Source organism: Physeter macrocephalus, chromosome 2 (genome assembly GCF_002837175.3).
Source record: "Physeter macrocephalus isolate SW-GA chromosome 2, ASM283717v5, whole genome shotgun sequence".
Classification (NCBI taxonomy): Eukaryota; Metazoa; Chordata; class Mammalia; order Artiodactyla; family Physeteridae; genus Physeter; species Physeter macrocephalus.
This window is the reverse complement of record NC_041215.1, coordinates 20,792,192-20,808,351: the sequence shown is the minus strand read 5'-3', so window position 1 is coordinate 20,808,351 and position 16,160 is coordinate 20,792,192. Positions and strand designations below refer to the sequence as shown.

At 55.4% G+C, this 16,160-nt stretch overlaps 1 protein-coding gene across 8 annotated transcripts in view; it reads left to right on the top strand.

The window, feature by feature from the left end:
• PTPRS (protein tyrosine phosphatase receptor type S) overlaps nt 1–13,547 on the top strand; it is a 64,237-nt gene extending 50,690 nt beyond the window's left edge. For 2 of the 8 annotated variants that reach the window (XM_024134051.3, XM_007109320.4), the window contains 15 exons: nt 452–463; nt 642–754; nt 2,274–2,321; nt 3,507–3,604; nt 3,684–3,807; nt 4,392–4,567; nt 4,650–4,769; nt 7,570–7,724; nt 7,815–8,100; nt 8,323–8,501; nt 9,212–9,338; nt 9,424–9,549; nt 11,534–11,688; nt 11,880–12,015; nt 12,745–13,547. In XM_024134051.3, coding sequence (XP_023989819.1) covers nt 452–463; nt 642–754; nt 2,274–2,321; nt 3,507–3,604; nt 3,684–3,807; nt 4,392–4,567; nt 4,650–4,769; nt 7,570–7,724; nt 7,815–8,100; nt 8,323–8,501; nt 9,212–9,338; nt 9,424–9,549; nt 11,534–11,688; nt 11,880–12,015; nt 12,745–12,813 — 1,924 coding nt within the window. In that variant the 3' untranslated portion in view covers nt 12,814–13,547. The remainder of the gene's footprint in view (nt 1–451; nt 464–641; nt 755–2,273; nt 2,322–3,506; nt 3,605–3,683; nt 3,808–4,391; nt 4,568–4,649; nt 4,770–7,569; nt 7,725–7,814; nt 8,101–8,322; nt 8,502–9,211; nt 9,339–9,423; nt 9,550–11,533; nt 11,689–11,879; nt 12,016–12,744) is intronic. The other 6 variants (XM_055081290.1, XM_055081298.1, XM_024134054.3 and 3 more) reach the window with 3 other exon arrangements.
• The last annotated feature ends 2,613 nt before the right edge of the window (nt 13,548–16,160 follow it).

Below are 16,160 nucleotides of genomic sequence, written 5' to 3'. Positions count from 1 at the left end.
AGGATCCAGGGGGGAACGGTCATCTCAGAGGATCATCGCAGAAGCCCTGTATGGTCCTGACAGGGAAACCAGGGCTCAGAGAAATTAAGCCACCTGATCAAAGTCACACAGCCTGGGAAATGGCAGGGCTAGGGTTCCAACCAAGCCAGTGATTTGACTCCTGTTAAGTCTCACACTCCACTCGGCAAGATTTGGGGTGGGGGCTGCCTCTGTCCAGTTTAACAAGGTCATGTGGGACATGTCCCAGCTTAGAAAGAGAGGGCTTGAGATGTTATTCCATGTGGCGGGGGACCCACGCAGGAAGGATTAGCCCCATTTCCTGGAGGAGACTGAGATTCAGAGAGGGAAAGAAAGCCACCCACAGTCACAGAACAGGCCCTTGATGGCCAGCACACCCTCACCTGTCTTCTTTCCCCCCGCACTCCTCACCTATGTCTGTTTTCGGGAGCAGTAAGCCTGACAGGTAAGAACTGGTCCTGCCCTTTGGAGGCCAAGGAGGGGAACTGGGGTGGCGTCGTGCCTGTTGGGTGAGCGGGCGCCTGGCTGCTCCAGCCGTTGCACACGTGTCTGTGCGTGGTCGTGGGAACCGCAGTTGCACGCAGCCGGGTCACATGTTGGCGTGTCTGCTTGCTCCTACAAAGTAAACGCAAGGACTCAGAGCCCCGCACCAAATGCCTACTGAACAACGCCGACCTCGCCCCGCACCACCCCAAGGACCCCGTGGAAATGAGACGCATTAACTTCCAGACGCCAGGTATGTGCTGATCCCAGGTGCCAGGGACGACGGCAACGGGGGAAGGGGAGAGGTAGCATAGGGAGAGAGGAAGCTGCCACCTCGGTGGATCCCGAGGACTGCCCCCACTGAACTGTGCTTGGTACGATTCAGTTCCTAATTCCCAAATTCCTCTGTGGCTCTGGGCTTGGAACTGTCATGGGTTGATTCTGCTTACAACTAAGGGAGGCTTTCAAAGAGTTGCGTTTAACTAGTGGCTGCTGTCTTCTCTGGGAGCTTAAAGGACATTTTCAGACAAAGACAAAAGCAAAACTTTTCTGAATCCTCATTTCTTCTGGCAGAAAGAGCTCTGCTTCTGTTCACACCTCTAGTCATAAGGCCACTCAGTGGTGGGTGTTAGGGTTTTTCCCAATCCCCAGGGATGTGCCCCTAGCAAAGTGTAAGAATTCCGCCTCCACCACACTCTGTCTGTCTCCCCTCCATGGCCGCAGATGCTCATGTTCTCCCTGCCTCTTTATAGTTCCCTGTAGGTTAATAGGATTCAGCTGAGTCGCCTGCCATGCTTGGTGGGAGAACTGAATCAGGACCTTGCCCTTGATCATCTTCCATCATGTGCAGTGATCCTCTCATTCCCTCACCTCCTCCCTCTTAACGGGCTCATGCCAGCTGCTTCTCACCAAATAAGGAATTTTTAATTTAACTGATGGCTGCTGTTGTCCTTATGAGCTCACAGCATGGTAACGTCTGTCTCTCCGCTTGCACCCAGCTCTTCACTTCTTGTCTCTGAACTCGTTCATATTAACTCTTTCCAACCAAATGGAGATTTTTAAACATTTATATTGAACTGATGGCTGCAGTCCTCCTGAAGGGCTCATGCATATAGCCTTGCATGCTATTCCTAATATATTTATTTCTCTCTCTTTTATGCTGCTGGACTGTCTCCTGTTAGTTCCTTGTTTCTCCAAACAAGGATTTTGATCATTTATTTTAATTGATGGCTGCAGTCCTCCATGAGAGATCATGAAAGGTCTCATGGCACCCCTAATGTACTCCCTTCTCTTTTCTGTCTCTGGACCAGCTTATATCAATTCTGTTTCCATCCAAATGAGGATTTTAAATGTGTGTGTTTAAGTGATTGGTGCTGTCCTCCTTAAAGGTCATGGCATGGGCCCGTATGTCCTTCCCCTTCCCCCAAGTTTCTCCCTCACCATCCTGCCTCTCCTCCAAAATCCCCTCTGCTGACCCCAGCAGGGGACCCAAGGCCAGGTTGGTCTGGGGGGACATGTTGATAGAAGAGCCTAAAACTTTGGGATCTTTTCGAAGTCACAGCTGAAAATCAGGACTGGCCGATGTCCAGCCGGAGGGATGCACAGCAGCTGCTGTTGGTTCTCTGGTTGGGGCCCAGGCAGCCGCGTGTCCCTCACTTGTTGCTCTGCCCTTTGCGTCTGTCCGCCGGCTGCTGTGCGTGCACCCAGCGAGGGGCGGGGGGAGGTGGCCTCCCCGCGTGTTTTCATTTATTTATTGTTTGCTGTTTCTGCAGATTCAGGCCTCAGCAGCCCCCTCAGGGAGCCGGGGTTTCACTTTGAAAGTTAGTTCCTGTGTCTCTCTGTTCTTAGCTTCCTTTCGCGCCTGTTTGTTTTCATCCTTGGTTTCTCCATCCCGCCTCCTCTCTCTCTGCCCACCTGTCCTGCGCTGGCTTCTCGAGGGGGGGCGGGGGTGTGGTCTGCCGGGCCCTGAGGTCGCGGGTTGTGACTGTGACTGTGTGTGTGTGTGTGAGAGAGAGAGAGAGAGAGAGAGAGAGATTGGGAGCAGGAGTCTAGGTGAGACATGTATGTACATGTAAGTATCGCCCATGTGATAGGGGACCCACCAGTCAAATGGACACCAGCCTCAGACCCCTTAGATGTGGGCTCTGGGGTGGCGGGGAACACGCAGGTGCTCAGAACAACAGCTCTTCACCAACTGGCTCGGCACATCTTTATCGGTTTAACACCAGCGCTTCGGTGCTGGCGCATAGCTGTCAGTCTCCCTATAGCTGCAGAGCGAATGTGTGAGCGCATGCATGGCCACCAGGCCCCAGGAGAGGAGAGGACAGGGGTCAGGCAGGCTCAGATATGGGGAGGAAAGAGCCAGGCCCACCCCACGACCTCCAGCCACCCCCCCCCGGGGGCTCCAAAGATAAGGGACGTCACCATCCCATGTACCAGATGAGAAAATGAGCCCTCAGAGGTCAGGGGTTCGTGGCAGCTGCCCCACCATCCAACACACACATACCCCGTGTCTCCCCTCCCCTGTCCCTCAGCTCCACCTGGCAGAGGACTTTTTGGTCCCTCTGATCCCCAAGGGGCCGAAAGGGGTAACGGCCTCCCGCCCCTGCCCCAGGGACGGTATTTCCGAAAGCCCGGCCAGCTGCATCCGCTTCTTCATCTCTGTGTCACTTGCCTGCTTCTTGCCACGAGGCACCAGGAGCTTGAAGTCCTGGGCGGGTTGACCCTTCCCCAGCCCCTGCATCCCCAGCTGGTTGCGGGGGGCCCTGGGGAGCTGGGGCTCAGCTCAGAGCCCCCGCCTCCTGCTCCCCCTTCAGCCCTGCAGGCCTGGGGTCCCTGCCCCCACGGGGGCTGCCCTGAACCTTCCGCTCCCCCGCCACTCCCTCTAACTGCAGCTCCTCCATCGCAGACTCACACTGTAGAGCACCCCCCCCCCGCCCTCCCCCCCGGCCCCCGGGCTGGCCCCCGAGTGACCGGCCACGCCGGCGGGTCTTCTCTTCCCGCAGGCATGCTCAGCCACCCGCCCATCCCCATCGCGGACATGGCGGAGCACACAGAACGCCTCAAGGCCAACGATAGCCTCAAGCTCTCCCAGGAGTACGAGGTGAGCTGGCCCCCACCTCCCACTCTCCCAGGCCCACAGACACCCACCCTGACACCCCCCCGCCTCTCCTTCCCCGCAGTCCATCGACCCGGGCCAGCAGTTCACGTGGGAGCACTCCAACCTGGAAGTGAACAAGCCCAAAAACCGCTATGCCAACGTCATCGCCTATGACCACTCTCGTGTCATCCTCCAGCCCATCGAAGGTAGCACACGGGGCCCCAGGCTCCATCGTGCCCGGCCTCATTCCACAGACAGCGCATAGACCCCATGCCTCCTCTTGGCCACGGGGCCAGGCCAGAGTGGACTAGCTAGGGGACAGGCGGGGAAACTGAGGCCTGGTCCAACGCTAGCCAGAAGCCACTGGGAAGTTTTAGATATGTATTTAACTGATGGCCACTGTCCATTACCTATTTCCATCTATTCCTCTACATCAGTGACGCTCATCAGGGCAGTTCCACCACTCGGGACATTTGGCGATGTCCGGGGACATTTTTGTTGTCACGGCTTAGAGGAAGGGGGTGTTAGTGGTATCTAGGGTATAGAGGCCAGGGATGCCGCTCAATAATTTGCAATGCACAGGACGGCCGCCAGCATAGAATGATGTGGCCCCAAATGGCTCTAGTGTTGAGGTGGAGAAACCATGAAGTACACGCCGCACGATTTCCTTGGGGACAGATTGGGGCAGTCCAGGAGGGCTTCCAGGAAGTGGGAGGTGGTGGGCCAGGTGGAACCAGCCTAGAAGGACAGAGTGCCCCCACTGATCTCTGGCTTCTCACCCCGGCCATAGGCATCGTGGGCAGCGATTATATCAACGCCAACTACGTGGATGGTTATCGGCGGCAGAATGCGTACATTGCCACGCAGGGGCCGCTGCCCGAGACCTTCGGTGACTTCTGGCGTATGGTGTGGGAGCAGCGCTCTGCTACCATCGTTATGATGACACGGCTAGAGGAGAAATCACGGGTGAGGCCTGGACCCTGTGGCCCCCCCCAAGCCCTCAGTCGGCTCCGGCCCACACTCACCTCTGTTCTCTTACCTGGTACAGATCAAATGTGATCAGTACTGGCCCAACAGGGGCACAGAGACCTACGGCTTCATCCAGGTCACCCTGCTGGACACCATCGAGCTGGCCACATTCTGCGTGCGGACGTTCTCCCTGCACAAGGTGGGGCGCAGGCCGGGACTGGGGGCTCTGGCGAGGGGGTGATGGGGGTGGAGGAGGAAGACGAGCTTCTGCCCTGGGAGCTCCCCATGGGACCGAGAAGAAACCATGTTGACCCAGGCTGACCACATGCTCCGGTGGCCCACTTCATGTATGGGGACACTGAGACTCAGAGGGGAACAGCTCTTGTCTCTAGCCACAGCGGGAGGACAAACCAGCAGAATCCTACTTAGCAGTGAACCTGCTGTCCCCTTGCCATCAATCACTCTGCCCCCGACACCAGGTCTTCCTTGCTCTCTGGCCTCACCCAGCCTGGGTTTGTGGCAGGGTCCTGGCAGGGTCTTGGCCATGCACTCAAGGGGCTTCCAGTCTTGGATGGAAGACACAGTGGGCAGTCGAGACTGGGGCAGAGGGAGTCTTTAGATATGTATTTAACTGATGGCTGCTGTGCATAACATGGTTCCGTGTGTCCTTGTACATCAGTGGTTTTCAGTTGGGGCATTTTGCCATTCAGGGGACATTTGGCAATGTCTGGGGGCACTTTTTAAAAATTTTTTTATTGAAGTGTAGCTCATTTACAATGTTGTATTAATTTCTGCTGTAGAGCAAAGTGATTCAGTTATACATAAATATACATTCTTTTTCATATTCTTTTCCATTATGGTTTATCACAGGACATCGAATATAGTTCCCTGTGCTATACAGTAGGACCTTGTTGTTTATTCATTCTGTATATAATAACTTACGTCTGCTGACCCCAACCTCCCACTCCTTCCCTCCCCCAACCCCCCCCCACCCTTGGCAACCACAAGTCCGTTCTGTACGTCCATGAGTGTGTTTCTATTTTGTAGATAGGTTCATCTGTGTCATTAGATTCTGCATATAAGTGATATTATATGGTATTTGTCTTTCTGACTTCACTTTGTATGATAATCTCTAATTGCATCCACGTTGCTGCAAGTGGCCTTATTTTGTTGTTTTTCATGGCTGAGTCATATTCCATTGTATATATGTACTACGTTATCCATTCATCTGTCAGTGGACATTTAGGTTGTTTCCATGTCTTGGCTATTGTGAATAGTGGTGCTATGAACATAGAAGTGCATGTATCTTTTTGAATTATAGTTTTGTCTGGATATATGCCCAGGAGTGGGACTGCAGAATCATATGGTAGCTCTGTTTTTAGTTTTCTGAGGAACCTCCATATTGTTTTCCACAGTAGCTGCACCAATTTACATTCCCACCGACAGTGTTAGGAGGGTTCCCTTTTCTCCACACCCTCTCTAGCATTTGGTATTTGTGGAGTTTTTTAATGATGGCCATTCTGACCGGTGTGAGGTGGTACCTCATTGTAGTTTTGATTTGCGTTTTTCTAATAATTAGCGATGTTGAGCATCTTTTCACGTGCCTATTGGCCATCTGTATGTCTTCTTTGGAGAAACGTCTGTTTAGGTCTTCTGCCCATTTTTCCATTGGGTTGTTTGTTTTTCTTGTCGTTGAGTTGTATGAGCTGTCTGTATGTTTTGGAAATTAAGCCCTTGTCGGTGGTATCGTTCGCAGATATTTTTTGTACAATGTCTTTTTGTTTATGGTTTCCTTTGCTGTGCAAAAGCTTGTAAGTTTAATTAGGGTTCCATTTGTTTATTTTTGTTTTTATTTCTAGTGCCTTGGGAGACAGGGGACACTTTTTAGTGTCATGCTGGGGAGCAGAGGTGCTCCTGGCACCACAGTGTTCCCCTGGCCGCCAGCCAGGTCCTCTCAACGTTAAGCATACATCTGGCCCAGGTGCCAGCAGACAGTCAACGGACACGAGGGAGTACGGATTTTCAGTTGATTCACACTTTAAGCACGCACTGTGTGTCAGACCCTTACCTGGGCATCAGGACACCCAAAGTGTCCTGCTCTCGTGGGGCTTACAGTCTAGTGGACAAGGCACAGACAATAAATATGTAAAATGACAGGAAATCTTACACATAAAACAGGGAAGAATAGTGTGGGTAGTAGAGGACCTGGAGTTGGTGAGGAAGGGAGGAGGTCTGGGGTAACAGTATTCCAGGCAGAGGGCACAGCTCGTGCAAAGGCCCTGGGGCCGGACTGTGCCTGGGGTGTTTTAGGAACAGCCAGGAGTCCTGTGTGTCTGGAGCAGAGTGAGCGAGGGGGAGAGAGGGAAGAGGGGAGGGCAGGGAGGGGGACAGGGCAGGCCGTGCAGGACTCTGTGGGCTGCAGGGGAGACTTGGGCTTTTACCCCCAGGGAGGGCTGTGGGCAGAGGAAGCAGAGGAGGGGCGGGACCTGACCTGGGTGCTCACCAGTGCCCTCTGTCTGCTGTGGGGGGAATAGACTGCGGTGAGGATGCCCGGGGACCAGGGTGACTGCTCTGGTCTGGATGGACGATGATGGGGCTGGACCAGGGTGGTCACCATGGAGGAGGCGAGTGAGAAGTGGGTGGGCTTGGGGTAGACTTTGAAAGCAGAGCTGACGGTGCTGACTGATGTCTTGGATGTGGGAAGGCAGGGGAGGGGAGTCAAGGGCGACTCCTAAATTCCAGCCAGAGTGCGTGGAAGGATGGCGCCGCCATCAGCTGAGATGGGGGGAGCGGGTTTGGGGAGAAAGTGGGGGGCACAGTGCTGGCCGCGTTGAGTGTGAGATGCCAGTGAAACTCCCAGGCAGAGACACCCCCAAGCCCCGGGGCAGCCGGGCACCTGAGTCAGGCACTCGGAGTAGTGGCGGTCTGGAGGCGTGAACGTGGCCCCCAGCACGTGGGTGGTGGGCTGCGGTGACTGGCGGTGTCCCTCTGGCCCCCAGAACGGCTCCAGCGAGAAACGGGAGGTCCGACAGTTCCAGTTCACGGCGTGGCCGGACCACGGGGTGCCCGAGTACCCGACGCCATTCCTGGCTTTCCTGCGGAGAGTCAAGACCTGCAACCCGCCGGACGCGGGCCCCATCGTGGTCCACTGCAGGTACCCCTGTCCCAGTCCCCTGCTCCCCGCCGCACCCACCCCACCCCCTTTCCCGGGGCGGGGCCCTGGTGACGCTGCCTATCTCCGCAGCGCTGGCGTGGGCCGCACGGGCTGCTTCATCGTCATCGACGCCATGCTTGAGCGGATCAAGCCGGAGAAGACGGTGGACGTGTACGGCCACGTGACGCTCATGCGGTCCCAGCGCAACTACATGGTGCAGACCGAGGACCAGTACAGCTTCATCCACGAGGCCCTGCTGGAGGCCGTGGGCTGCGGCAACACGGAGGTGCCTGCCCGCAGCCTCTACGCCTACATCCAGAAGCTGACCCAGGTGGAGCCCGGCGAGCACGTCACCGGCATGGAACTCGAGTTCAAGGTGGCCTGGGGGGTAGAGGGTGCTGTGGGCCGGCTGGGGGAGGGGGCTGAGCGGGAGACCAGAGTTAAGGGGACCAGAGGGTGGGGGGTTGGTGTTGCCCTGCCTGCCAGGCCCCTGTTAGCGCCCTGGCTGAAAACACACAGCCCACCCCATCCCTGGGGAAAGCAGGTTCCCAGCCGGAGGCTGTCCTGATGGTGGCCCCCTGTCCCCCCGTCCCCACAGCGGCTGGCCAACTCCAAAGCCCACACGTCCCGCTTCATCAGTGCCAATCTGCCTTGTAACAAGTTCAAGAACCGCCTGGTCAACATCATGCCCTACGAGAGCACACGGGTCTGTCTGCAGCCCATCCGGGGTGTGGAGGGCTCCGACTACATTAACGCCAGCTTCATTGATGGCTACAGGTACCTGCCCCTGGCCGCTGCAGGGGCCCTGGCCTTTGCCGGGCGATGCTGAGGCTCCAGAAAGGTCCCAGCCCTGCCCTCGGGGGGCCTCCAGTCTTGCATGGGAGAGAGCTAGACAGACCTTGCCAGTCTCAGTCACAGCTGAGGTGGAAGGACTCTTTAGACATGTATTTAACTGATGGCTGCTGTCCGTAACATGGTTCTATCTGTCCTTCTTTATCAGAGGTTCTCAACGTGGGCAATTCTGCCACCCAGGGGAAGTTTGACAGCATCTAGGGACGTTTGGATGGTCATAACGGGAGTGAGGGAGGAGGATTACTGCTGGCATCTAGTGGGCAGAAGCCAGGGATGCTGCTCAGCACCCCACAGTGCACAGAACACGGCCCCGTCACAAAGAATCATCCAGTCCCGAACGTCAGTAGTGCCGAGGTTGAGAAACCCTGGCCAAGGGAGGCTGTTCCAAGGCGGGGGCACTGCCTATGCATAGCCCCAGGGAGAGCTTGGCCTGTGCAAACAACGGAAACTAGTTTAATGGTACTTGAGTGCGGGCAGTCCTGCAGCCTCCTGGAGAAGTGGGAACCTATTCTCAGGCTGATGGTTTCTCCATGTGGAAAATGGGATTATTTGGAGGGTTGAACCAGACAGGGAGGGAGATGATGCCTGGGCCGGGGTTTCCCCGTGGCCCTGGACTCACACACCCGGCCCCGCAGGCAGCAGAAGGCCTACATCGCCACACAGGGGCCGCTGGCGGAAACCACGGAGGACTTCTGGCGCATGCTCTGGGAGAACAACTCGACCATCGTGGTGATGCTGACCAAGCTGCGGGAGATGGGCCGGGTGAGCCGGGGGCCACGGCGGGAGGGGCAGGGGCTGGGCCAGGGGTGGGGGGCAGGGCTGACCACGGCGGCCACCTCCCCAACAGGAGAAATGTCACCAGTACTGGCCGGCCGAGCGCTCCGCCCGCTACCAGTACTTCGTGGTGGATCCGATGGCGGAATACAACATGCCTCAGTACATCCTGCGGGAGTTCAAGGTCACAGACGCCAGGGTGAGTTTGGGGACGGAGTGCTGGGAAGGACCAGAACCCGGGCCGGACCCTACAGGCTGCTCACCGTTCCGCCAGTGGTCTGGAGAGGGCTTCCCTAGTTGGGGGTAGAAGCGAAGGCCCAGGGGAAGGAAAAGCCCCCAGGGTTGGGTGGAAGAGGAGCGAGTTGGCCAGTTGGACAATCACTCCCACCAGCAAGTGGGTGGAAGAGAGGGCCTTGACCCCATGGCATCCCCGTTGGAGCGTGTGTCACACCACTCACTAGGGAACATGGCCCAGGGCGATCACGTTAAAGGGAGTGAGTGGGGCGTTTCCCTGGAAGCAACAACCCACGGAGGGTAGTAGCGTTAGAGGGCTGAAAGCGGGCTGAGGGAGAGGTAATGGATCGATGGTGCCGGGTGGCGGTCGACGGAGCTGTAGATGGAAAAGAGCGGAGAATCCACGGGTGGCATGACGGGGCATGGGAATGTCAGTCAAGATGTTGCCAGTGGGTGGCAAAGCCTGATGGATAAAGAGCATCGTTAGTCATCATGCGTGGGTAGTGCAAGATGGCGCCGTTGGATCGGTGGAATGGGGGGATTGGAGAATCAGTGGAAGATGTTACTGTTGGGTGGTAGTGGAGGAGGGTGGGTGGTAAACAAGGATGGGTTGGATGGGAGGAAGGTGGGACTGGAGATTGGAACGTGTGGATAACAGGATGGAGAATGCCAACAGAACATGGTACTACAGGTTAGTGAAGGGTGATGTGTTATCAGCAATGGGTGGAGAAGATGAGATTGGAGAGGGCAGATGTTTGGCCAGTGGCGGATGGAGACGATCAATGGGAAATGACTTTGGAGAGAGTAAAGAATGACGAACATTCAGCGATCAATGGTAGTAGACAGTGCTGTTGATGGTGTAAGGTAGAGGAAGGTGGGATTGGAGGAAGGAAGTGTTAGGTGGTGGAGGATGGAGACCATCAGGGTAAGGCGGCATCACTGGATGACACCATTTTGATGTAGAGACCGTGACTGGGAAAAGGTAGATGATGAGTAAAGGAGGGAGGGTGGTGTCAGTGGAAGATGGTCCTTAGATGGGGAAGAGTGCTGAATTCACTGGATGACACCATTTTGATGTAGAGACCGTGACTGGGAAAAGGTAGATAGATGATGAGTAAAGGAGGGTGGTGAACGTCAGTGGAAGATGGTCCTTAGATGGGGAAGAGTGCTGAATTACTAGGGACGGATTATGGAAGATGGTACCATTGGGTCGTGATGAATGGAGGGTGGCAGAGAGCCATGATGTTGGATGGCCCTGCTGGGTCGTGGGAAGATGGGATTGGCGAGAAGGGTGGCTGAGTGGTAGGGATGGAGTACGTCAGTGGGAGGCGGCATCATGGGATGCTCCAGGACCGTGAGTTACCCACGGTGGGTGGTGAAAGTTAGGAGGTAACGGTGTTGGGTAGCACGGGTAGAAGGTGAGCTTCCGGTGGTGGCTGGTGCAAGATGGCGCCCTTGGGTGGTGAAGGATAGTAGATGATGGCGCTGGTGGGTGGTCGAAGACGGTGAGCAGTCAGCGGTGGGGGGTGGAAGATGGCACCACTGGAAGGTGATGGTATGGGGCGGTGCTCTTGTATTCTGAGATGGTGCAGAGTGGAGGATGCCAGGGAGCTGGAGGATGGGAGACCAAGAAGGGCAGATGTTGGGTGCACTCTGGGGGACGGCACAGGATGGAAGATGGCAGACAGCGGTGGTGGATGGGAGTGGAGCTGTGCAGAGAGGAGCAGTTGGTGGGTGGAGGGGGTGAACGATGGCCATAGAAGGTGGTGTCACTGGATGGTGAAGTTGGAGGATGGTGTGGAGGATGAGCGTGGCATCCTTGGGTGGCGAAGACGAGATTGGAGCATCTCAGTGAAAGATGGCGCCATTAGACAGTGTAGGACAAGGAGTCGTCAGGGTGGATGGCGGAAATCTCCCTCTCCCTCTCCCTCTCTCTCTCTCTGTTCCAGGATGGACAGTCCCGGACTGTCCGGCAGTTCCAGTTCACGGACTGGCCGGAACAGGGCGTGCCCAAGTCGGGGGAGGGCTTCATAGACTTCATCGGCCAAGTGCACAAGACCAAGGAACAGTTTGGCCAGGACGGCCCCATCTCTGTCCACTGCAGGTGAGCTGCTCCCCGAGCCCCGGCCCGTGGCCCGGCTAGGGAAACCGAGGCCTCGTGAGGACGGCCTCAGGCACTCCCGTTTGGGCTCTTTCCATCACCGGGAGGCATCAGAGCAGGAGGGGCGGGAATCGGGCAGTTAGCTCAGGCTCCCCCAGGCGCCTGCCCCTGAACCCCCGCTCTCTCCCCAACAGCGCCGGCGTGGGCAGGACGGGTGTCTTCATCACGCTCAGCATCGTGCTGGAGCGGATGCGGTACGAAGGCGTGGTGGACATCTTCCAGACCGTGAAGATGCTGCGGACCCAGAGGCCAGCCATGGTGCAGATGGAGGTGAGGGCGGGACGGGAGGCGGCGGCCGGGCCCCATGCCGGTGCTGGCCCGGGCCTCCGTTCTCTCCCCTGTGAGATGAGCACAGCCACCCTCCGCTCTCTGGGTGCTTGTGGGTGGAAGGTCCTCAGCCCCTCCTGCTTTGGGCTGACCCAAGAGTACGCTGAAGGCCGGAGCTGAGAAGCGTCCCTTGGAGTGGGCAGGGATGCGTCCATCCCGGCCCCAGAGTCACAGCAAGGTCAGGCTCAGCCAGGCCCCCGGCGCTGGCCACGAATCCTGAAGTGAGGCCCAGAGCAGGGAGGGACTTCCTTCCATCGAGTTCACATGGGACATCTTAACAATGTCCTCCAGGGACTTCCGTGGCGGTCCAGTGGTTAAGACTGCGCTCCCAATGCAGGGAATATGGGTTGGATCCCTGGTTGGGGACCTAAGAGCCCACATGCCATGTGGCACGGCCAAAAAAAAAAAAGAAAATTAAAAGCAAAAGAAAAACCAATGTCCTCCAAACTCTCCCATCTCTGGGGAGACAGAGCTGGAGTGGCAGCCTGCCAGCCCCCCAGGGGGTGTCGCAGGAGATGGCCAAGCGGCCGCGTCCTAAGAGATGAGGAGGCGGATGAGGAGGGGAGAGCCCAGCGAAGGCGCAGGCTGCTCTGGGGGGTCCCAGGGAGCCCTGGGAGGCTTCAGAGCAGGAGAGGCGCTGACAGAGGCCCACCCCTCCCCTCCCCCACGCAGGACGAGTACCAGTTCTGCTACCAGGCGGCTCTGGAGTACCTCGGGAGCTTTGACCACTATGCAACCTAGAGCCTTGTCGGCCCGGCCCGACTCCACCGGCCCCGACGCCTCCCGTGCCAGGCGGGCCCCGAGGCCTGGACCCCGGCGGCCGGGGCAGGAGGCGGCGGCCGCGTTTCCGCAGGGTCTCCGGGAGCGACGCGGCCCCTCGAGCCCCAAACCCCCGCGTGGCCCCAGCCCACCCCCCTGGACCGGCCGTCGCCTTCGCTACTCGGCACATTCCTCATTTCCTTACAGAACGAGATTCCAAAACGAGAGATTCCGGGGTGGGGGGAGGGGGGAGGCGGTGAGCAAACGGGGGTTCTTCCCCAGAACCGGAGGAGGGCGGGGGCTGTGAACTTGGCCCTCGTCCTTCCCCGGGGAGCCTTCCTGCCCCACAGCCTGGAGGGCGCCGGGGATGGGGACCCCATGCAGTTCTCTTTCGAACGCAGTGTAACTATCCAGTGACATTTCCTGTTTTTTTAAATAGTGTAATTTTTTTTTCCTTTTTTTTTTTTTAAAGAAGAAACAAACGGGGGAAAAAAAAGAAGACTTGACAGTCAACGAATTTAAAAAGAAAAACTTGGCTTATTCCTATTCTGTTCACAGACAGTCTATTTTTTCACTGTAGCAGCCGTTCTTGTGTGCCAGCTGTGTTGGCAGGCGTGCGCGGGCTTAGGCTTGCCCCTGTGGCTTGCTTTTTTCTTTTTTTTTTCTTACCATCTGAAGGTGTGCCTCACTCGAGAATAGGACCTTTTGCTCCTGATATTTTTTTTTTTTTTTTTTTTTTTTTTTTTTTTTTTGCTTCTTTTATAATGAAATTCTCAGACATATCCAGGAGGGTGAGGGTGGGGAGCAGGGGGGGACTCGGGCCCACCAGCGTCAGGTCTCGAGCCCACGGGCTGGGCGCTGCCACAGAGGAGATGGCAGCGACCCCCTCCCCGCAGCCTCAGCCCCCATCCCCCGGTCTCCCAACCCGAGGAGAAGGACTGAACAAAACGGGAGGTTCTCACTTCTTCGGGGAGAGAGAGGCCACGTGCTGGCCCAGATCAGGGACCCTTTCCGCCCCCTGGGACCATGGGGCAAGTTTCGGGGCAGAAGGCTGGGATGCCCCCCCCCCCCACCCCTGAGCAAGTAAGTTTTTCTCTTTGTACAAGAGCAGATCTGCCGTTGCTTTCAACACTGTTTATTCAAACGGAAGCAGCTGGGTGGTTTTCCCACCTCTGTGTATGTAGATAAATCGACTTTGTATTAAAGGAAGATCGTCTGACCCCGGCCAGTGGTGGAGTCTTTGTCAAGCCCCCACCTCGTCTACCCCATCTCCCTGGGGCAGCCGGGGGCCTGGAGAGCTTGAACGCAAACCCCAAGCCCTGGCCCTGCAGGGGCTGCCTCATTGATAATAGTTACTCTTGTTGATAAGGGCCAGCCCTCTGAGGTGGGAGCCAACCCAATTTATAGATGAGGAAACAGAGAGGGCAGGCACCGCTGCAAAGTCACACAGTGGTGTGAAGTGGACCTGGGATTCATACCCCAGCCAGTCTCATCCACAGCCCACAGAAGGGTCAGTGATTAAGCTGAGTTTGTGGACGGAAGAATTGGGTTGGAAGCACTATTCTTCCCCACGCTCTAGGCCACCCAGTGAGTGGACCCTCCTCTGAGCCAGAGTCAGACCCTAGAGGATGGAGGGTGAGCCATTCTGGGTCTATACCCATGCTTGGGTCCCTTCCCCATCTGGCTTAAGACCCTGAGATGGAGGAAAGATTACCCCTGTTCTCACAGAGATGCTCCAGGGATGAGAGAGGGTCTTAGGGAAGGGGCCCAGCTTAGGAAAGAGTGGGGTCATTCATCCCTTTCAGAAGCAATCAGATCTGGTAGTAAGTAAATAAATTTAAAAAAGTGACCACCACCATTAATAAGCTCAGTCAAATAGATTTACCAAACCCTATATCCCCACTCCTAAAATTCTCAAACACATATGGAACATTTATAAACAGCAGCATTAATAAAAACCAGCAGTGGAGATCTTCATAAATTTCAAGAAACAAATATTAGACAAGATAACCTGATCTTGGCCCCAGGATTAGATTCTGTAATAGACTCCCCTGAAAAGGCCTACAATGAGAAATTTTAAAAACATGTTTCTAAATGAGGTATGAGTTAAAGAAGGAATCAACATAGAAATGACACATTTTTGAAACTGAACAATTCAGAGAGTACGTTATGTAACGAAACCTGTGGGGTGCAGCCAAAGGGATACCCAGAGGAAAACGTAGCCTTGAACATGTTGCTAAGAAAACAGATTCTGAGAACAAGTCAACTTTTAAAATATATGAACCAAACTTTCAGTTCAAGTAACTAATTGGGCATGATGGAGGTTCTTTTGCATTAACAGAATAAAAACCTTTCTTTAAAAACAGCATAATAGATAAGTCTCAGGCAAGTATAGTCAAGAAAACAGAGCATCCAAATCCAGGAAAATGGGGGAAAACATTAACTACAGACTGAGGCTTTTTTAAAATTGTGAGATGAGTATCAGGGGAGACAAGCAGGAAAGACAGTAGAGAGGGAGGGATAGTGGGTGTGATAGCAGAGCTGACATGGGAAAAAAGTCCCTCATTCTCTCCCCCCTGTGGGATGGTGGGGAGAGCAGGCAGTAAAGAGAGGAAGGTGAAGAAATAGCGTGTAAAGGACTACATTTAGCAGCCTCTGAGTTCTGAATTCAAGAAGTAGTGGAGGGGTCCTCTTCTTAGTAATAGACTGGGGGACCAAAGGGATAGAAAAGTCAGAGTCTAACCCAAGCCTGGTCCTACCTAAATTATCCAAGACTTTATCAACAGTCTTCTCTGCCCATAGGGCTTCTCTACTCAGTCCTCAAAGCCCAGTACTCAAAGCTCCTCTAAGAAGGCATCTCTTATTTCCCTTCTCTGTTTCACTCAAGCCCACTGAGGCTAAGGTGTCTGAATAGGATCTACCTTGCCCTCCTTGAGTGTGTGACCCTTAGCTCTGAGGTTCCTCCCTTGAGATGCTCTTGGCTGTAGTTGGGGGCAGGTGGTGGCAGACAGGGATTTATCTGATGAATTCCTGGAAGAGGAAGGCCCTGAGGAATTGCCTCAACCCACTAACAGGAACACCAAGACTCTTAAGCATCTCCAGTTGCCTTGACCCTCCATAGGATTCCATAACATCCATCCCCCATTTATTGAGCACTTACTGTATGCTTGGCTCGTACAATCTCAATCCTTCTGACAGTGCACCAATGGATAGGTGGGAAAACTGAGGCTCAAATGGGCCAGGTTTCTTACCCAAGATCACACAGGTGGTAAGTAGTGGAACCTGGACGTGGGCCCAGATCTGGCCAGTTCCCACGGTGATAGAAAGTT